The sequence below is a fragment of the Lampris incognitus genome, chromosome 2 (assembly GCF_029633865.1).
Source record: "Lampris incognitus isolate fLamInc1 chromosome 2, fLamInc1.hap2, whole genome shotgun sequence".
Taxonomy (NCBI): Eukaryota; Metazoa; Chordata; class Actinopteri; order Lampriformes; family Lampridae; genus Lampris; species Lampris incognitus.
Genome location: NC_079212.1, coordinates 68,289,012 through 68,310,720, shown reverse-complemented (window position 1 = coordinate 68,310,720; position 21,709 = coordinate 68,289,012). Strand labels below are relative to the sequence as shown.

Genomic DNA, 21,709 nt, shown 5'->3' with positions numbered 1-21,709 from the left:
TGTTCTGCTTTCAGGTCTGCCACATGCTAGTACTAAAACACATGCTGGTACTAAAATACATGTTAGTACTAAAACACATGCTAGTACTAAAAGTATTCAGATGGTTCTGAATGCTGTTGCTGGAATCCTAACTAAATCTAGGAAATTGGACCATATTACACCAATTCTTGTCTCCCTTCATTGGCTACCTATCCATGTTAGATCCGAATACAAGGTGCTTCTGCTGACTTATAAAATCCTAAATGGGTTTTGCTCCATCCTACCTGTCTGATCTCCTTAACTCATACAGTCCATCTCGAGCTCTTCACTCTCAAAATACAGGGCTCCTGTGTGTACCCAAAGTTAAAAAGAAGTCAGCTGGTGGCAGCAGGGCCTTTTCCTATTGAACCTCGTTCTTGTAGAATAACCTGCCTGCTGCCATCAGACAATCAGAGTCTGTTGAGTGTTTAAATTCAAACTTTAAACTCATCTTGTTGCCTTAACCTACACTTAGCTGCCTTTAAGTTGAGTACTTCACAACCTGTACTGCATGGTGGGTCGGTTTCTGTCTCAATGATTTTACTAACCCCTGTTCTGCCCACGAGATTATAGACTATAGATTATAGAGTATTCAGATTATAGCATATAGAGTATAGATTATTGACTATTGCAAACTGTTCTCTTCTCTCTCTCTCTCTTTCTCTCTCTGAATGTCTTCTCCTGTCTCTTCTCCTCTGTATGTGAATAGTGTGATGTGAGTCTCCCCTGTGTGCATGTGTAGTCTGTCTTCCTGTCAGGTCTACATGGTAATGGTGGTTGCGTAGCTCAGGTTCAGACACAGGTTGTTTCGGTAGCATCAGGACAGTGCTTGGCGTCCTCCTCATCATGTTCTTTATATATCTTATAATTCCATTATAATTCTCTTAACCTCTTTCAATTTTGTATTGTGTAAAATTGTGTACACACAACATACATTGCACGTTGTCCGTCTTGGGAGAGCGATCCCTCCTCTGTTGCTCTCCCTGAGGTTTCTTCCTATTTTGTCTCCCTGTTAAAGGGTTTTTTTAGGGAGTTGTTCCTTATCTGATGAGAGGGTCTAAGGACAGGATGTAGTGTTGCTGTAAAGCCCCCTGAGGCAAATGTGTAATTTGTGATATTGGGCTATGCAAATAAAACTAACTTTAATTGACTGTGGCAAATTGAATTGATTGGACGTAGTTTAGAGATGCACACACCAGTGCATATAAGGTCCCACAATTCACACTGCACGTCAGGGCAAAAAACCAAGCGATGAAGTCCAAGGAACTCTGTAGACCTCTGCCATATAATTGTGGTGAGGCATAGAACAGGGCAAAACCCTTTCTAAAGCTTTTGAGTTTTCCCAGGAGCACAGTGGCCTCAATAATATTGAAATGGAAAAAAAATGGGAACCACTAGGACTCCTCCTAGAAAATGATTCCGGCCAAACTGAGTAACCGTGCAATAAGGGCCTTGGTCAGGGAGGTGACCAAGAACCCGGCGGTCACTCTAACAGAGCTTCAGAAGTCCTCTGCAGAGATGGGAGAACCTGCTGGAAGGACAACCATCTCAGCAGGACCCCACCAATCAGACCTTTCTGGTTGATTGGCTAGACGTAAGACAGTCTTGAGTTACAAGCATATGACAGCTTGCTTGGAGTTTGCCAAACAGCATTTAAAGGACTTTGGCGGCACGAGGAAAAAGATTCTCTTGTCTGCTGAGACAAAAAATCAACTCTTAGCAGAACTCCAAGCACTATGTCTGGTAAACACCAGGCACTGCTCATCACCTGGCTAATGCTATCCCTACGGTGAAGCATGGCAGTGGCAGCATCATGCTATGGGGGTGCTTCTCAGTGGCTAGGACAGTGAGACTGGTCAGAACTGAGGGAAGGATGAATACAGCCAAATACAGGAAGGTCCCCTTGAAAAAAAACCTGCTGCAGAGTGCACATGACCTCAGACTGAGGCGACTGTTCACCTTTCAGCATGACAATGACCCGAAGCATACAGCCAAGACAACACTTGAGTGGCTTCGGGACAAGTCTCTGACTGTCCTTGAGTGGCCCAGTCAAAGCCCAGACTTAAACCCCATAGAACATCTGTGGAGAGACCTGAAGATGGCTGTTGCAGACATTTTCCCATCCAATCTGATGGAGCTTGAGAGGATCAGCCAGAAAGAATAGAATAACCTGCCCAATCCAGGTGTGCAAAGTCTGTAGAGACTTACCCAAGAAGACTCAAAGCTGTAATCGCTGCTAAAGGGGCTTCTACAAAGTGCTAAATTAAGGGCCTGAATACATGGCAGATTTCAGTTTTTGATGTTCAATACATTTTGCAAAAAATTCTAAAAACATGTTTTCACGTTGTCATTGTGGTATATTGAGTGTAGATTGATGGGCAAAAATGGCAATTTTATCTATTTAAAATTAAATCTACAAAAGTGTGCAAAAAGTGAAGGGGTCTGAATACTTTCTGAAGCCACTGTATTTTTTGTTTCCTGTCAGCCAAAATGTATCCTTATCACTCTGAATGATTGTTCTGGGCTTAATTCCTATGTGTTTTAACTTGGCACTAATTTAACAATATCCAGCATATTACTTTCTTGGTTTACATGTTATTCTGCATATCTCATGCATTGTGATTTGTGTGTATTTACAATGTGTGTGTCTCTAGCTCTGTCGTTCATGGAGCTCTCATATACATTTCTCTCACTCTGGGTCACTAGGTATATTCTGGATGCACCTGTATAGTGGGCAACGTCTCCTGGGGTATGGAGGGCTCAGCGCTGGCAGGGAAATGTGGCAGCACCTGTCACCACATGCCGGCCTTCCTCTCGTTCCTCTTCATCATCATCTCTTTCACCTTCCTGTGTAGCATCCCCGCACTCACCGCCACACTCAGGTGGGTGGCCTAGAGTAGACCAAAGGGGAAGAGTGAGAAATCAGGACCATCCAGAATATGTTGTTTGGTTGCAACGGGGCTATTCTAGCAATTCTACCAGACTCTTGGTAAATAGACAGTCAACATTTTGTGGGGGATAATTCTACCTATTAGCGGTTGCATTGGGGAAATATTATGGGAGATTAATATAATTAAATAATAATGTGGGAATTGTTTCCGCTTCCAGTGCGGGAAGATGGCGGCGTGAATTCACGTTTGCAGCGGTCTCACCCAGTACCGTCCATGCAGTGTCTTTGTCCACGTCTGCGTCTAAGTTTGTTTCGTCTTCGTTTGATGGCTGGGAGAGCTGCCGCTGGATCGGCTGGGAGAGCTTGGTCTGCTCGTCCTGTGGGCCCGGGGACCACGGCCCTGCCCGGAGCTGCGACCGAAGAGGAAACGCCGAGGGCGGTCTCACAGGACGCGGAAGCGGGGCAGACTAAGCTAACTGCTAGCCCATGCAGACCGGCAGTTCCGATAACACCGAGGGCGGTCTGAGAGGACGTGGAAATGGGTGTGGGAGAATTTTTATTCTCGACAGTTTTTCATAGACAGTCAATCAATGTCCTATACTTACGAGTCTGATGTGAATAGGCTTATTGTTAGTATCACAAAAATAGTATCACAAAAATATATGATGAAGAACAACCTCCTCCTCTTCCTTCTTTTTCTTCACCGTCTTCTTCTCCTCCTCCTCACAGTTTATTGGCAGATCGCAAACAACTTGAAGGTGCATACCGCCACCTACTGTACAAGAGTGTAACATCATGTCATTTCACCCTATTTCTTAAATTTACCTGAACTGAATTTAACTGACGCAACCTGTCCAAAGCACTTTCTTTTATACCGTAGCTTGATCCCACCTACTGTGGAGTTTAACATTAGACCACAACTTCGACTCTCGATCACGTCCCACTATACACCATTATTTTCTTATTAAGACATCGTTTTTAGGTTTCCGGAATCTAATGGTGTCTTGATTACCTGTAATGGTTAGCCTTATAATTCAGCATTTGATGCTTGGTTAATAAAACCATACACAACCATACATTGTGTAAAAATAAGCCTATTGATTTCAGACGCTTAAACACATTATTTCCCACATTTCCCCCTTTGTGCCTTTGAAGTCACATCAGAGTTAAAGTGTCCAAATCAACATTAGTAAAGTACATTCATCAGACATAAAACTGTCTGTAGTGGATGAAAGTGAACACAGTCGTAGGTGGGGACGAAAACCCCAGTACAGCTACATGTCCTTGTAACACAGGGAAAATTCTCCCACAGCCCCCTAATGCCAACCGTCTATCCATAGGGCAGCCATTTAAAGTCTACCACCTGTTGCATAGGTCCAGTGATTGCATAGACATTAATGTAAACATAGCATGAGGGCAAAATACTTATACTTCTGTGTCCTAAATTGGCTAATTGCTGTGCATGTGCTCAAGAAAGCTGATATCAGATACGACTCTGAGGTAAAATCCAAATTTCATCAAAGTGCAGTCAAAATACATCAAAATATGTACTAAGTAAAAGACCCGGCTCGGTAAACAAAGTTAGTATAACATGTGACGAATATAACATAATGGTGATGAACATATCATAATTGAGATGGTTATTGGAGGGAAAGAGAAGATCTTCTGTACTTCAACCCAGATGCTTTACCCATCGTTGAGGGATCACCACTGTGGACAGGTTACAAGCACATTTGACGCGCAGTGGCTCGGATTCCTCTGCCAAACTTCCGCTGGAAGCTGTAGGGGATGTTCTGCCACACGATGCCGTCAGCTACCTGAATGTTCACAACCTCAAACTTCATCTGAGCAACAAGTACAGCATGACGACCCACAAACTCATCCAAAGCTGAAGGCATCCACACAGGTTCAGGGTACTTCGAAGACTTGATTAGCAGTTCTCTCTTCAACCGATACTTGGCATACTGCAGTGTAGGGGACAGCTGGACTCAGCAGGAGTACAAACAGTGTCATTTTTTTCTCCATTTTTCTCCCCGCCCCACTCTTCCGAACTGTCGCTGCTCCACCCCCTCTGCCAATCCGGGGAGGGCTGCAGACTACCACATGCCTCCTCCGAGTCACCAGCTGCTTCTTTTCATCTGAAAGTGAGGAGTTTTGCCAGGGGGATGTAGCACGTAGGAGGATCATGCTTTTCCCCCCAGTTCCCCCTTTCCCCCGAACAGGTGCCCCGACCGACCAGAGGAGGCACTAGTGCAATGACCAGTACACACACCCACATCCGGCTTCCCACTCGCAGACACGGCCACTTGTGTCTGTAGGGACGCCCGACCAAGCCGGAAATAACACGGGGATTCGAACCGGTGATCCCCATGCTGGCAGGCAACGGAACAGACCGCCATGCCACCCAGACACCTAACAGTGTCATTTTTTACAACAATACTTATTCTGGTAAATGTGGAACAAAGTTCAGCAATTGGTTGGGGCAAAAAAAAAAAAAAAAAAAGGATGGAAGGCTCCACCTCCCATTCCCCAAAACCATCAAAAAGGAGTGTCTGGGCAGGTAGAAATGGAAGCACCGCTGTCATAATAAACTTCACGAGAGGGGCAGGGGTACTTCCATGTGTTGTCTCACTAAGGACCAGTATCGATGTCTTTGTGTCCACTACCTTGCAAATGGCGTAGTCGGCAATGTGGTTCCCTGTACCTGCAGAAACACCCGAATCAACCAGACTTCCCTCTGCAGAGGGAGCTGTGGGCATGGCAGGGGTCACATGAAATTGTCCAGACATTAAAAAAAATGTCCACACACAGCAGCCATCATCCGTTTAACCACAGCTGAGAGCAATGGAGCTAGACAACACCGAGCAATCGTCCGCACCACTATCATCAATGCTACACCCATCCCCATCTCGGCAAACAGCGCGGCCCAAGGTCCGCCGAATGTTTTTCAAACCAGTCCATGTCCCACATACCATGACGTGTGTTGTCTTTGAGTTCTATCGCCAGATTGTCAAGCTGGTCCGTGGCTCTCGTGAGTGTGCCATTGGGAGCAGTGTTACTAGGGGTGAATGTACAACAAGCATCACCGAGCACTGCACAGACTCCTCTCTTCTCTGCTAGCAGCATATCCAAAGCCATCCTGTTCTACCATGCCATTTGTGGTGTGGCTTGGACTTGCTTAGCTAATGCCTTTAGTGCAGTGTTAGTGTAGTTAACAAATCGTTGGTGGCTGTAATACAGGTCCTTTCAACAAGTTTGCATATTGCCACCACATGTTTTTTTGCATTAAATAGTTCTGGTGCAGTTCTGTCTCGTTGTTGTGCAGTTCTGTTCGACTGGTCTCAGAGCAGTTCTCAACTAGGCATGGCTTGGTGCGACTGGTGGGAAGTCCTTCAGGTGATAAGAATATTACTAGTAAGGTGGTTATCAAACCTATTACTAATAGCATGGATATGCCCCCTTGGAGGCCACATCCTACTCTACGGAGTGGGTGCCATGGTCTCACTTGGCCCTGCCTCCTCACCATCTCCATCCTCCTGAGGTATAACTTCCTCAGCCTGTCCTTCCGCTGCTCCTTGTAGATCCTCTCTAACTTCCGTTAGTGTTGGTCCTGGTTCCTCAGCTCTGCAACACTGGTTGAGATGATACCAGTCTTACCTTCAACCTTGAGTGCAGCGGGAGTTGTCAGAATCACCTTATAGGGTCCTTCATGTCTTTTCTCATTCAACTTTCTCTTGAACACCTTGATGTACACCCAGTCTCCCGGACTTACTGCTTGAAGGTTTTCTGGAATACCAGTTGTCCTGACCCCCGGTGGCACCTTTCACCTGTTGGAATATAGTCTCATGTATGGAGGTAAGGCGTTGCACATAGTTAGCCAACTCCTGCTGGAGTTGCTCAAGCGGAGGTCCATTATATGGACCCCTGAGGTATGGTACTGGCATGGGATGCCCCCATTAAAACGTCCTGCGGTGTTAGATGCGTGGTTCTGTTGGTCTGCATTCTCGTGCTCATTAAAGCCAACGGCAGTGACTCCACCCAGTTAAGCTTGCCATTGCTGTCTGCACATATTTTGGCTATTATTTTTTTGGATTTTTCTCCCCAATTGTACTTGGCCAATTATCCCACTCTTCTGAGATGTCCCGATCTCTGCTCCACCCCCTCTGCGGATCCGGGGAGGGCTGCAGACTACCACATACCTCCTCCCATACATGTGGAGTCACCAGCTGCGTCTTTTCACCTGACAATGAGGAGTTTCGCCAGGGGGACGTAGCGCGTGGGAGGATCACACTATTCCCCCCAGTCCCCCCCCCCGAACAGACGCCCAAACCGACCAGAGGAGGCGCTAGTGCAGCGACCAGGACACCTACCCACATCCAGTTTCCTACCTGCAGACATGGCCAATTGTGTCTGTAGGGACGCCCAACCAAGCCGGAGGTAACGAACCGGTGAGCCCTGTATTGGTAGGCAACAGAATAGACCGCTACACTACCCGGATGGCTATTTTTGCTTATAGGATGCCATTGGCCCTTTCCACCATCCTCTGTGACTGTGGACGGTAGACGCATCCAAACTGCTAATTCCCAATGCTTGGGTGACCGATGCCATTGTTTTTGCTCCAAAATGTGCCGCATTGTCTGAACTGATCTTGTCTGATATGCCAAACCTGTGAAAGACCTCTTTACACAAAAACGTTGCCACTGATGTTGCATCTGGTTTGGCAATGGGTATGGCTCCCACCCATCTACTGAATCTGTCCACAACCATTGCACGTATCTTTTGTTCTGCACTTGTGCGATCATGTCCATGTAGTCTATCATGAGCTGTCCGAATGGTCCATCAGGTGGCGGAATGTGTCCAGTTGGCACTGAAAAGGCCTTTCTGTTGTGATATGCTGCACATATCTCACAATTGTGTCGTGCGTGGTCCACCATCTCTGCTAAATAAGGTGGCCACCGGGCCCTTTGAATCCTTTTTATGACCCCCCCCCCCCGCCTTGTGCAATGGTCTTGACCATGCACGTCTGAGATCAAAGTATGGATTAACAAAAAGGGTGCCACAAAATGTCCTGCTGGGCGTCTCCACGGCCCCTTGTGCGGGCCTTCTGCTGCGTTTTGATCCCCCCCCCCTTGGTGACATCACTTCCCCTTATCTCATGTCTTCCAGCTGTCATCCCACCAAGGCCATTTCTCCAATTAGTGTGTACAGACCTGCTACCCTCTGCTATCAACCAACAGTCAAGTCAAGTTCATTTTATTTGTGTAGCCTAATAACATCACTAATTAAAACTTTGCCTCAAGGGGCTTTACAGCAACAATACATCCTGTCCTTAGACCGTCGTATCGGAAAAGGAACAACTTCATAATAAAAACCTTTCACAGGGAGAAAAGATAGGAAAGAAAGAATGGGAAGAAACCTGAGGGAGGGCAACAGAGGAGGATCTCTTCCCGAGACGTTAACAATGGGCTTTGTTTGTGCACCTGGAGGAGACACTTTATAAGACTACCGCTGTTCTGTTACACATGACTTTAAGCATCTATCTAAGCAATGTAAAATAAAGTTTAACATGGCATAGGTCACGTCCGGGTAACATGGCGGTCTATTCTGTTGCCTACCAACACGGGGATGCCAGTTCGAATCCCCCGTGTTACCTCCGGCGTGGTCGGGCGTCCCTACAGACAGAATTGGCCGTGTCTGCGGGAGGGAAGCCGGATGTGGGTATATGTCCTGGTCACTGCAATAGTGCCTCCTCTGGTCAGTCGGGGCGCCTGTTCCGCGGGGGAGGGGGAACTGGGGGGAATAGCGTGATCCTCCCTCGCGCTACGTCCCCCTGGTGAAACTCCTCACTGTCAGGTGAAAAGAAGCGGCTGGCGACTCCACATGTATGGGAGGAGGCATGTGGTAGTCTGCAGCCCTCCCCGGATCGGCAGAGGGGGCGGAGCAGTGATCAGGATGGCTCGGAAGAGTGGGGTAATTGGCCGGGTACAATTGGGGAGAAAAATACAAATAAAATAATAAAAATAATGAAGACCTCACTTCCCAACATGTGCCCGGGCTCTGCCAAATGACGGAAGCTAAGCAGGTGTGGGCTTGGCTAGTTCTCGGGTGGGAGACCTCCCAGGAAAATTAGTTGCTGCACATAAACTCAGCAGTCAGACAGAAGTCACAATTACCCCATCCTCTCAAGCAGAGCATCTCACCTCACTCCTGACTAGAGATGAGTAAAAGACTCAAGAAGTTACCCACACTTATCTGAGCAGTCACATTGCAAAAACAAAACAAAAAACCCAGTGTTGACATTTGGGGAAAAAAAAACACAACATAGTCCCCAGTAGCATTAAACAATGATTAAAATGATGAAATAATAAATGGGAGATATATTTATAACATACACATGTAGACTGGTTTCAGATTAACTAAGTGTTAACGTGAGGAAAAGAAACCAATAACTAAATTAAAAAAGGATTTGGGGAAACTACTCCCATCAAGTGAGGTCACTGCAGGCGCTTGCTAAAATCCTTATCATCGTCATCATCATCATCATCATTACATGGTAGAACCCAGGGATCTGGATAATATTTGACTTGTACAGCATGAAGTACAGTCTTAATACAATATTTATGGATCAACCCAATCATACAAGAATGATGCACCCACCCCAGATAGCAAACCTGCTGTGGCCCGGACCCGTCCCACACCCGACACTTCATCCGGCCCACATACCACATGGAATGATGGCTTTTGGGCGGTCCGCTCCTGCTGGCAGATCTGGGCCAGAACCAAGCCATAGCAATGCCGCATGTGCCACATATTTGCCAAAGGTGGCCCATATTTGTTTTGTGATATTTGGACCATATTCACCATTTACCACACTGGCCACTTCAGGGTCACATCCAGATCACATGTTGCCCAGAGCACCGCATCTTTGCCAAAAAAGGCCCACATTTGATTTGGCATATTTGGGCCATATTTGCTAGTATACATGTGGGCCATTTCAGGGTCACATCCATTGTGTCAGGGCCAGAAGAAGGCCCATCAGTGCCACATCATTGCCTGAAGTGGCCCACATCCAGATCCGGATGCTGTCTGGGACAGACGCCAAGGGGCAAACACTCCCATGAGCAGTATGTAAACCCTTTACCCCTTTTGAGTTTTGAAATGTGTGTTCTAACTAGAGGCATGTTCTAATCCCTTGAGTTTCTACATCCCCCTATCTATATTTGATCATCCAGATTAGTCCGTTATTTAATTTTCACTTCCTCTTCTGCTACCAGTCATATGTCATTTCCTTTAACCACTCAGACACATGCCAGTATTTTGTTCTGCAGTGCGGACACTCCAAACCCACCAATGAGGCCACAAACACCCTATCCAACCTCCCCAAATGGTGTCCATGCTATGTCATCTGTGTAGAATAAATAAATGAATAAAAAATAAAAATAAAAGTAATTTTATTTATATGTCACGTTTCTAAAACAATGCCACAAAGTACTTCAAAAAATAAACAAACAAACAAACACAAATAAATAAAACCAGTCAAGACAAAAACGAGGTCCTAACAAGTAAGAGCAAAAACAAAAAGAGCAGAAATAACAACAAATATCAAACATTTGTAAAAGCTTTCATAAAGAGAAACGTACTGCAGACGGTGGAGGGAGGGAGACCTCGCTGCTACCAGAATAAAGAGCATTACAACAGTCAAGCCGAGAATAGAGACAAGCATGTGGAACTCTTTGCAGATCGATAGCTGATAAGAATGACCTAATTTTGGAGACTGGCTCGAGCTGCAGAAAGCTATTATCACGATCATTATTATTATTATTATCTTGATTCTTATTATTATCATGATTCTTATTATCATGAGTATTATTATTATTATTATCATGATTCTTATTATTATCACGATTATTGGGGTATCCTTCTTTAAATAAAGCCGGCTGATGTTCTGCTTCCTTGTTGTGAGGTTTTCCAGATAGTAAAATGTCCCACACTGGTCCTTACCGTGTTTACTACCTCACCAACTGTGCCCCTTTTTCTCCCTCCTCATGATTTTTTTCTCTATTGCTTCCCAAATTACTCTAAAGTCAGCCCTTATTCTTATGACTGGAATAACCCCTATATCGAAATCTTCCCTCTCATGGACTACAGTTTCAGTATTAAGACTCCAAATGAAGGCTGGCACTTTCTCCCTGTCCCAGTTTAGTGTTTCAAATATCCATGTAGTCGGCTGGTTCAACACACCAGACTCACTTTCCATTCACACAGTTGCCTGAGTGCTCCTCAGGCTTCTGGCACGTGTCTCCAGTACTCCTCATGACTTTATTGATCACCAGCCCTCTGGCACCCGCCTGATGCCCTCCTCCACACGAGTAGGTCTCTATTTGATACACACATTTGATCTACTTGATTGACACAAGTAGAGCGGTATTTCTGCAGTTGATTCTTCTTCTTCTTTACATATAAACGTTTATCCACAGACAAAACACAAAACAATCACCTTCCCACACAGACTCAGACAACACAGTCCTGTTTTCATCCTCCGGATGAGATGTTAAACCGAGGTCCTGACTCACTGTGGCCATTAAAGATCCCATGGTACTTATTGCCTATAGTATATCGTGGGCGGGACGGTGGCGCAGTGGTTAGCGTGGTCACTTCACAGCAAAAACGTCCTGGGTTCGAGCCCCAGGGTAGTCCAACCTTGGGGATCGTCCTCTGTGTGGACTTTGCATGTTCTCCCTGTGTCTGAGTTGGTTTCCTCCAGGTGCTCCAGTTTCCTTCCACAGCCCAAAGACATGTAGGTCAGGTGACTCAGCCATACTAAATTGTCCCTAGGTGTGTGTGTGTGTGTGTGTGTGTGTGTGTGTGTGTGTGTGTGTGTGTGTGTGTGTGTGTGTGTGTGTGTGTGTGTCAGCCCTGTGATGGACTGGTGGCCTGTCTACAGTGTCTCCCCGCCTGCCGCCCAATGACTGCTGGGATAGGCTTCAGCATCCCCGTGACCCTGAGAGCAGGATAAGTGGTCCAGATTATGGATGGATGGATGTACAGTTGGTGCTTATCTTTTAGTTGCCCACACAAGAATTTGCACAGACTCACATACACACACATGAAGTCTAACTGTCTTCTGCTTATTAAACAACCTGCCTGTCCAGGCTTCTTCCTGTCACACAAAAGAGTGGCATTCACAGGCAGTATGTTCTTTACGCCACCTGCCCATTCAATCCCGGTCAGGGAGTTATGCCTTCCCACTCAGAGAGAGCCTGCTCGAATCCCGGCCAGGGCTCCCCAACACAGAGAGAACGGTGTTTACAAGGGCTGCACTGACTAAAAGCGGGAATCTAACAGTTTTCCACACCTGCAAAAAAAAAACACAGGACAACGCAGAATAACACAACCAACCTGTCCACACTAATTGTACCGCCAGTAATTCTTCAAGGCCAAACTTAGTCCTCCAGCAAACGCAACACAGAGAACCAACCATTCAACCAAAAAGGTATGCATGTTAGGGTCAGTACTCCTGTCTGTGCCCTTGATCAAGGCATGACAAGTTGAACTGGAGTTGGCCCCAGATATTGCACAGCGGTTGCCCCCTGCTCCTAGCTACACAGCTAGGATGGGTTAAATGCAGAGCACAATTTCCCCACGGGGATCAATAAAGTATCTCAAAATCAAAATATATATATATATATATATATATATATATATATATATATATATATATAAATATCCTCACATTCAGCACTCACTCAGTCATCTATCTTTCCACTCCCCTTCACCTGAACTTACCCTGGCCTTGACTCTCTCTATTCTGCCACCCCTATACGCCCTGCATAAGCTGGCAGATAGACAATTCCTCCTCCAATCACCATGCTGAAGAGGGTGCTTAGTTCCACTCTGTTTAATAGTTGACTATGTTTCCGGTTTTGTGTGGTCTGCATGGAGAGGGAGAAAGAAACTGGGGTCATTGCACATCTTTGCTTGATCTGATATGAAATCAACAAGGACAGAAAATGGAGGAAAGGAGACCCCATGCTGCTTTTTGAACATGTAGCCTAGCATCATCCATTTCTCTTGTAGATTAAGGGCAGTTTTTGAACTATGCTGGTTATGCCCCCTGCTGTATCTAAACAGGCAAGACCAGAAAGCACTCCCTCTGATTTTGCTGCTTGAAGCTCCATCAACAGGTCTCCCAATTCTCTCAGTTTCTTCCAGTCTTTGTTTGAAATCTTTGGGAAGCTTTCAACTCTTTTCAGTAATGCACTCTCAATGGCCTCAGGTGCCCCAACGCATTCATCAAGCTGCTGCCAACTCATCTGAAGTCCCTTTTCTCGATTATAGACATGTATGACTCTTATCCTTTTTGCTTGTTCTCTTGATTCTGCACCTAATCACTTAACTAGGAGATCCATCTCTTCTTTAACTGAGAGGTGAAGGCCTATTGTGGTGTTCAAGAATGATGCTTTCCAGCCCCTATAATTTTCTGGGCGATCATCAAACTGCAGTAGGCCTGTGGCAATAACTTCTCTACGTGCCATGAACCTAACAAGATCAGACATATTCTGATTGTTTCCATAGTGAGCCTGTGCGGTGCTAACAGGAAACTGGGCATGTGCCTTTGGTGAAGGTGGGTGTGGCTGTGGGTAAGTCTGAAATTGTGGTGCTGGCGTTGGGGCTGGTAGCTGTGCCACACCATGGTGGAGAGTATCTGCGGGTAAGTAACTATGATTCTCAGGTGGCCTGACATGGCTGAAATAAGCTTTGTGCTTCTGCTCTCTAAAGCCTGAATGCTCTGTGGTTTGTGATGGCCTGATAACATTTGCATCAGAGTAGGTAACTTGTCTCTCCACGCTGATTGCGTGTCCACTAGGGAAATATGCTTCAACATCATAGGTGGCCCTTGTAGATGGCCTGCTATGGGGAAAGCTACTGTCTGTGTCTAGGCCATACATTTGGGATGGCACTAGTGGTGGCCTTGGCTCTTCTGACGTTATGACTGGGTCTGCCTGAGTGTCAGTCCGTAGTCTGGTCTGCTCTTGAACATAGTCAATGGTTCGCTTAGCAGAATCATGAGCACTGAATCCTACATCACTTTTCAACTCAAAGTCCGATTCTTTGTTGCACACGAGGGCTGCCGCCAATGCTTCAGCCTTTGCAACTGCTGATGCTGCTGTTTTTTCAATATTTAGGACATCAAGTTGTGCATCTAAGCATACTTTCTCTGCACCCAAGTGTGCTTTTTGCATTTTAATCTGCATTTCCTTTCCTGCATATTTTACTTTAGCTTTGGCCTCTTCAGCGTCTGCAAAGGCTGTGGCAGTCGCGAGAGCATTTAGATGTTGCTGACCCGCCAGACCAGGTAATACAGCTGTTTGGGGATCGTGGCTTCTGTTCTTCCATAATGTCGTGGAAGCCTGATTGTTAAGCTCGTGTTCTGTTGTAAGCCTGTTTCACTGTCATGTTGTGATGACACTGACCTGCTCTGCTGTATCTCAGCCCGTTAGGAAGGTGTCGTTTCACTATTCTGCCACCCCTATACGCCCTGCATAAGCTGGCAGATAGACAACTCCTCCTCCAGTCACCACGCTGAAGAGGGTGCTTAGTTCCACTCTGTTTAATGGTTGACTGGAAGTAGGGTAAAACTACAAGAGACACAACGCGACAAACACACAAAGTTCAATACATCAATAAAAATGACTATGAAATGATATATGAGTTTCAAGTGTGTTACTGCTATGCAGTTTCAAGCATACACCTTATTATTGACCAACTAAGGTGAGTATTTTGGCAAAACTGATGACAAAGGATTATCACATCCACTTAATTAGCTAGCGTGAGCATTTGCTAAAAACGGCACATGTAATATGAACTCATACAATAAAATACGAAATATTTATATCATGCCAAACTAATATGACGAACAAATGTGACTTAGACTTATGTTAAGAATACTAACATACCGACAGTGCATCCAAAGGCATGAAACAGCGATATTGTGAACAAAATGTCTCGAGGCTTTATCAGGTTTTGTGTTGACAACTGCACTTCCTGTATTGTCGCTGTGGTGCTGGTGACGTCATCAGTGAACAGAAGACTCTTAAAGAGACGGCACACATTAACTAATACTGACAGCACACTCTCTTCCCCTCATGCACACAATATTACATCAGACTCTTTAGCAACTTTAGCAATTTATTTAGTTATTTACCTATTTGGTAACACTTTAGTATGGGGAACATAGTCACCATTAATTAGGTGCTTATTAGCATGCAAATTAGCAACATATTGCCTCTTAATTGGTCATTATTACGTACTCATTAATGCCTTATTCTGCATGGCCTTATTATACAACCAGTAAGCCATTAACTATGAGTTTTCCCTCTATAACCTCAGAATTATTGCTTATTAGTAGTACCATCTCAATATGCTTTGCTTAGTATGGACTTTATAAGGTGGTAGTACCACAAGAAGAGTTATTCTCCCTTACTAACACTTAATGAATATGGTCTGTTCTTACATAACAAAACACAAAACTACAAGTGTTCATAGTGTTAAATTACTGTAAATTAAGTTTTTGTTACTTAGAATATGTTCCCCATACTAAAGTGACATCTTGATCATTACTAATTCACTAGTAATTAAGTTTTTTTATGTTCCCCATACTAAAGTGTTACCAATTATTTTTAGCAATTTTAGGTTCTTTTAGAGAGGCCAATCGGTGCTTTAATTTGGGCGGCCGCACGCTGCTTCTCAGAAACAACCAGTAGCGCAGATGTTGTGAAGAGGCTCTGCTTTACCTCTTTTTGCTGGGCCCTGTTGTTCCGAGCTACAGCTTGCACCGCCCGGACGTCCAGCTTCCCCGAACCCTTCCTGGCTAGCTCACCGTTTAAACGTGGGAGAATTTTTTTCCCTACACACTGTTTTTCATATTCAGTGTCCAAAATTTATGAGTCCGGTGTGAATAGGTTTATTGTTCATATCACAAAAACAGGTACAACAATATACCGAGTTGGTCCATGGAACAACTGAAACACTTTCTTTTATACTGTAGCGTGATCCCACCTACTGTGGAGCTTAACATGAGACCACAACTTTGACTCTAGATCACGTCCCACTTTACACCATTATTTCCTTATTAAGACATATTTTTGGGTTTCCAGAATCTAATGGTGTCTTGATTACGTGTAACGGTTACCATTATAATTCAGCATCTGATTCTTAGTTAATAAAACAGTAATCATACATTGTATAAAAATAAGCCTATTGATTGTAGATACTTAAACAAATTGGGCAGGCTAAGCTAACTGCTAGTTTATGCAGACCGGCAGTTCTGATAACACCGAGGGCGGTCTGGCGGCGGCCTCACCTGGCGTTGACTGTGTGGAGTGTGGAGTGCGGGGAGGTGGGTTGAAGGTGTCTGGCTGGGAGAGCTGGCGTTGGATCGGCTAAGGGAGCTTGGTCTGCCCACGCCCTGTGGACCCAAGGACCACGGCCCTGACCGGAGCTGTACCCGAAGAGGAAACACCGAGGGCGGTCTGACAGGACGCGGAAGCGGGGCAGGCTAAGCTAACTGCTAGCCCATGCAGACCGGCAGTTCCGACAGTCATCCTGCGTCCATTCTCTTGGACAGTGATTTTTTTTTTTTGTAGTTTGATGTATGTGTTCTTGTAGTTTTGGGTTACGTGTTTTTGTGTTGGTGTTGCACTGCTGTGGGCTGGGGGAAACGATGTCGTTTCACTTCATGTGTGCGAGTACATGAAGTGAAACGACAGATAAAGTGTTACTGATTCCTGATCACTGATATCGAAAATGGCAAGCAAACTCTGAAAGTCGCTGTGGGATATAATTCGTCAAAATGGAAGCGTCCCTTATTTTGTTATTTCTTATAATCTACCAAGACATGTGATCTTTGCTGGTCTTTCTGGGGTTGTGATGGAAGTAAAAGGCAAGACATGTCAGTGCAGCCACAACAACACTTGCAGTAGAGACAGGAAATGGTAAAAACAACATAACATATCATGCGGTGTACATGAAATACTTTTTGTCATTCTGTTTTACGATGGACTCATATTTGACTATTAACCAGTTTTCCAGGGAGTTGAAGGGAACGTCTGAATCTGCCATGGTACGCTTTTCACTCCAGCATGTCTGTGTTGTGTGACCAGTGTTACTGCTGCCCTCTGCAGGTGTGTGCCAGACAGCCAGAGGTCGTTTGGACTTGGCATCCAGTGGATTGTGGTGCGTACACTTGGTAAGCCTATCACATCCCTCTCCAATTTGCACTTTATTTACATAACATCTGACCCATAGCTTATACATACTACTTCCAATAGTCAGATTAATCAACTACTGTGCAAGCATTTTCTTCAAATGGAGTTTTACCCCCAGGATTACAAAGTAAACCTGACTGTGAGGGCAATTCATATTTGATGTTTGCTTACTTTTAATCTTTCAGCTCAGCATGACCTTACATTGCTTAGACAGATGCTTGGAGTCCATGTGTAGCAGGACACAGGTAGTCTTACAAAGCGTCTTCTCCAGGTGCACAAATAAGGGCCTGTTGTTTACCGTTGGCTGTATGGGAGACTCGCTGAGATTAGTAAGCCTGTGCACACTAACTGGAGAAATGGCCTTGGTGGATGAGAGCTGGAAGACATGAGATAAGGAGAGGAAGAACACACAACTGTCCTTTAAGAGAGACTGGACTGTATTGTGTAGCGAACCCCAGCCAGACAATGGTGAAGCTCACTGATGTTTCACAAAGTCGTTTTTATTCGCATACCCTTTCTTCACACCATCCTTAATGTGAATCCTTTCTTTATAAAACACCTTAAAAGAGTATTTCTCAACCCAGTCCTCAAGGACCCCCTATCCTGCAGATTTTCATTGTAACCCTGCATAGGTAGCCCTGCTTGTACTTACTCAACCAATCATCTCGCAGCACTTAGTTATGCAAGGTGTGCAACATCTGACAAAATTAATGCTGATTGGTTGAATAACTACAAACAAGTACCTATTCAGGGTTGCAAAGAAAATATGCAGGATAGGGGCTCCTTGAGGACTGGGTTGAGAAACACCGCCTTAAAAGCTTGGACACAATAATACAATAAAAATGAGCTCTTACACACAAAACAAAATAAACATTCTCCGTGAGTACATATGAAGGGGTAGCAAGTTAGCATCACTACCGTGACGACACAGCTAGCCCATTCAAACAATACGGGAGGCTAACGCTAGCATGACAATCGACGATATCAAAAATATTTTAAACACGTCCCCACGAATTAAAATGACCAAAACACGTATCGCAGATTCGCAAACAAAGCAAACAAGCAATACCTTGTTCCCGTTCCAGCTAGGCCGCTTAATTAGAACGAGAAAGCCTTGTATTTTAGATCAATATTGCAAAACCGTCCTTCCATGCGTGAACCGCGTTGTCAAGCGCAGCTATAAGATTGCTGCCGGACGCAGTCACGTGACTTCCGCCCGAGACTTTCAAAATAAAGGCCAATAATGTGAAAACCGGGGAAATACAGAAACAAAGTAGCTGGAATAGAACGCCTTATCAAAGAAATTACTACTTAGTCATTTCAACTTATTTAAGACGTTACTGAGAGTCTGTTACATATTGATCGGTGTGCATTCGAGCACCTGGGCTTGGATGCGTCTGTTCATGAACTTATATTAAGATCGTGGGACAATACTGTAAGAGATTTTTGTCGTGTTCCTCATGTAATGTCAGAGTGGAATTAAATAATTGCCACGACACTCACTATGGCCCTCTGTAACGTGTCGTGATTCCCCTGTAGGTGGCATCCCGGGACCCATAGCGTTTGGCTCAGTGATTGACATCTCCTGCTTACTGTGGCAGGATCAGTGTGGGGAGCAGGGCTCCTGCTACCTCTATCAGAACTCCGCCATGAGTCAGTACACACTGATAGCAGGCATCATCTACAAGGTAATACTCGCAAACTCCAGTAGGTGGCACCATTCTCAAGGTAATTCTCAAACACCAGCAGGTAACTTGACATACAGGGTGATGGTAACACACTGGTAACACGTGTAAGATACTGCCTCTTACTCATACCTGGAATTGTAAGCATGGCAAAAGTACACACACATTCACCGACGATCTACTAATGCAGCATGCTGCTGCTTGTGTAGTTGGTATTATAAGGTTCCCGTTAGACGTTATCGTTACAGCCAGCCAGCGGTCACCACCCCTGCTCCTGGAGCGCTACCGTCCTGCCAGTTTTCACTCCACACCTGAGTCCACTGATTACCTCCTTACCAAGACCTGGATTACTCGAGTCAGATATGTTATGATAGGGTTGGAGTGAAAATCAGCAGGATGGTTGCGCTCCAGGAGCAGGGTTGATGGCCACCGAGACTGTAATACCTGTCATACTAGAGGCAGTACTACTATTACCTTACCAGGGTGGAGGGTACACCGCCGAATTATTTTAAAATGTGGGAGCGGTTCACCTGTTGAATCCCACTCCTCAGTTGAAGCAGACCGCTACAGTCAGTACTTAAACAGTTCGTAGCAGAAGTCATCGTAGTAAAGACCATTAAATAGATTTAGCAAGGTGATTGTTAGGGCAGGGCTTGTTTGATACACCAACAGAACCAAACACTTCAGCTCTCGGTGATTAATTCAGGACTGTTTCCTGGTTTTCCTTGACCTGCTGCCCTGCCAGGTGCTGGGGACGGTCTTCTTCCTGTTAGCCAGCGTGCTGTACCAGCCCCCTCCCCAGTCCCCCCAGAGCAGCTGTGAAAGCACAGACCACGGAGTGGGGGACGCGGTAGGGGACACGGCAGGGGACACAGGGGACCTGCCTATCAAAGACCTGCCTCAGGACGGCGTCATCGCCAACCTCCACGCCAGGTTATGACCACGGAGACTGCTGAGGTTGTGTGTGTCTGTGTGGAGGTCTGTACTGTGTAATGATTACAGCTTGATACCCCACGTGTGTGTGCGTGCGCGCGTGCATGTGATTATGTAGAAGGGTGAAGGTGCTTTCTTTATACAAACAGCTGTCTCAGCCTATTGATGCCCCCAAACACATGCATACAAACACACTTTCTCTGTTTCTGTATGTTTCGTTAGACACACAGTCACACAAAACACACTATACAATATGATTATGTGCTCTGTTAACATACTGCTGACCTGTGTGTGTGTGTGTGTGTGTGTGCGTGCATGTATTGCTTACAGAGATAATTTGAGATGAGTTTGTGTGTAGCTGGAATGTGCTCCTACAGATATATGAGACAAGAGACATGAGATATGAGGTATGAGACATGATATGAGATATGAGACATGATGATATGTGAGATATGAGATATGAGGTATGAGACATGATATGTGAGATGTGAGATATGAGACATGAGATATGAGACATAAGACATGAGACACGAGATATGAGACATGAGATATGAGAGATGAGAACCAGTCTAAATAAATCATTGTAAGGGACTTTTTGGAATGTACATTTGAAATGAAATGGGTATTGAGTTTCACGGTAGATTGGTTTGTATATTTTGTTTTATTTACCGTCAAAAGACAATGAGACGACTGAGGTCTGTGTGTATTATACTACATGCCACGTGTATGACACATTTCTGATGTGGAAAAAGGCATTTATATCCTTCTGCTGCTTCTCTTATTTTGCCATCACGACCTGAAGGTTTCATTCCTTTGTTTTATTTTATTTTTCATCTATGAGCTCAGGGCCGCTTATACGAGGCTCCTTATACCACAGAGAGATACATGAGATCATATTCATATCATATGGCATAATTTAAACATAAACCAAGAGTATTTTAAGGCACTAAAATTAATATAATGTGAACATAATCTAATCATTACAGTACAGCAGCACAAATTTATTTTTCGGAAAAAAGAGCACGTGTACTTTTAGCCACAGAAACACATGGATGACGTAGTTTTGACCAGTAGTAGTTTTGGCTGGTGTTTCCCAGCTAACGAGGCAGATGGGGGGGGGGTGATATGAGGACAATTATACCCGTTTTACACTGGCCAAAAAACCCGCTAACACCTGCTAACATCCGCCTTTGGTGGTCAGTGTAAACGGGTACACTCGGCATTCAGTCCCGGGTCACATGACTCTGCAGCAGTCGCGGGTATTTATCGGCTCCACCTCCGATCGGCACTGACGTAAACGCGACACCCGGGTCGACGCGCTAATTTGCGCGATGACGTGCGCCGTTGTCCGCGCGTCATAAAATCGCGCCGGAAACGGAGGAAAAACATTTATTGTTTGCGGATACAGCGTCATCGCTCAAGTAAGCGCTCGAACATCGTTCAGTCTGCGTTGAGTTTGTTCGGTCTGAAAGAGAGACTGAAGTACAAGATATAAAATAGTGTCAACTACTAATAAGACACATTAGTCCCTAGCCGAGCGGTTAGTGACGTCGCCTTGTGGTGCAGTACACCTCGTATCAAATCCCGCACCGGGCAAGAAAATAACCGGTTACATTGGTGGCAGCGGTGGGATCCGGAAGTGTGCAGATCCTCAGAAGTCTCTTCGGAGCGCGGGAATAACAAAGCGCGAGGGCGCGCTTCCGGGGAGGGTGACGACTGTAAACTACTAATAAGACACGTTAGCCCCTAGTTAACGGGTCTGACCCTTTAGCCGAGCGGTTAGTGATGTCGCCTTGTGGTGCAGTACACCCCGTATCGAATCCCGCACCGAGCAAGAAAATAACCGGTTACAATAGCAACGTTAACCACCGTCTCTCTGGCTGCCGTGCTGCTTTCTACCGTTTACTTCCCCGTTT

The 21,709-nt window shown here is 45.2% G+C and overlaps 1 protein-coding gene across 1 annotated transcript in view; it reads left to right on the top strand.

The window, feature by feature from the left end:
• slco4a1 (solute carrier organic anion transporter family, member 4A1) overlaps positions 1–20,194 on the top strand; it is a 55,163-nt gene extending 34,969 nt beyond the window's left edge. The window contains exons 8-11 of the mRNA XM_056274846.1: positions 2,725–2,900; positions 17,092–17,156; positions 18,715–18,863; positions 19,606–20,194. Of these exons, the coding sequence (XP_056130821.1) occupies positions 2,725–2,900; positions 17,092–17,156; positions 18,715–18,863; positions 19,606–19,800 (585 nt within the window). The 3' untranslated portion in view covers positions 19,801–20,194. The remainder of the gene's footprint in view (positions 1–2,724; positions 2,901–17,091; positions 17,157–18,714; positions 18,864–19,605) is intronic.
• The last annotated feature ends 1,515 nt before the right edge of the window (positions 20,195–21,709 follow it).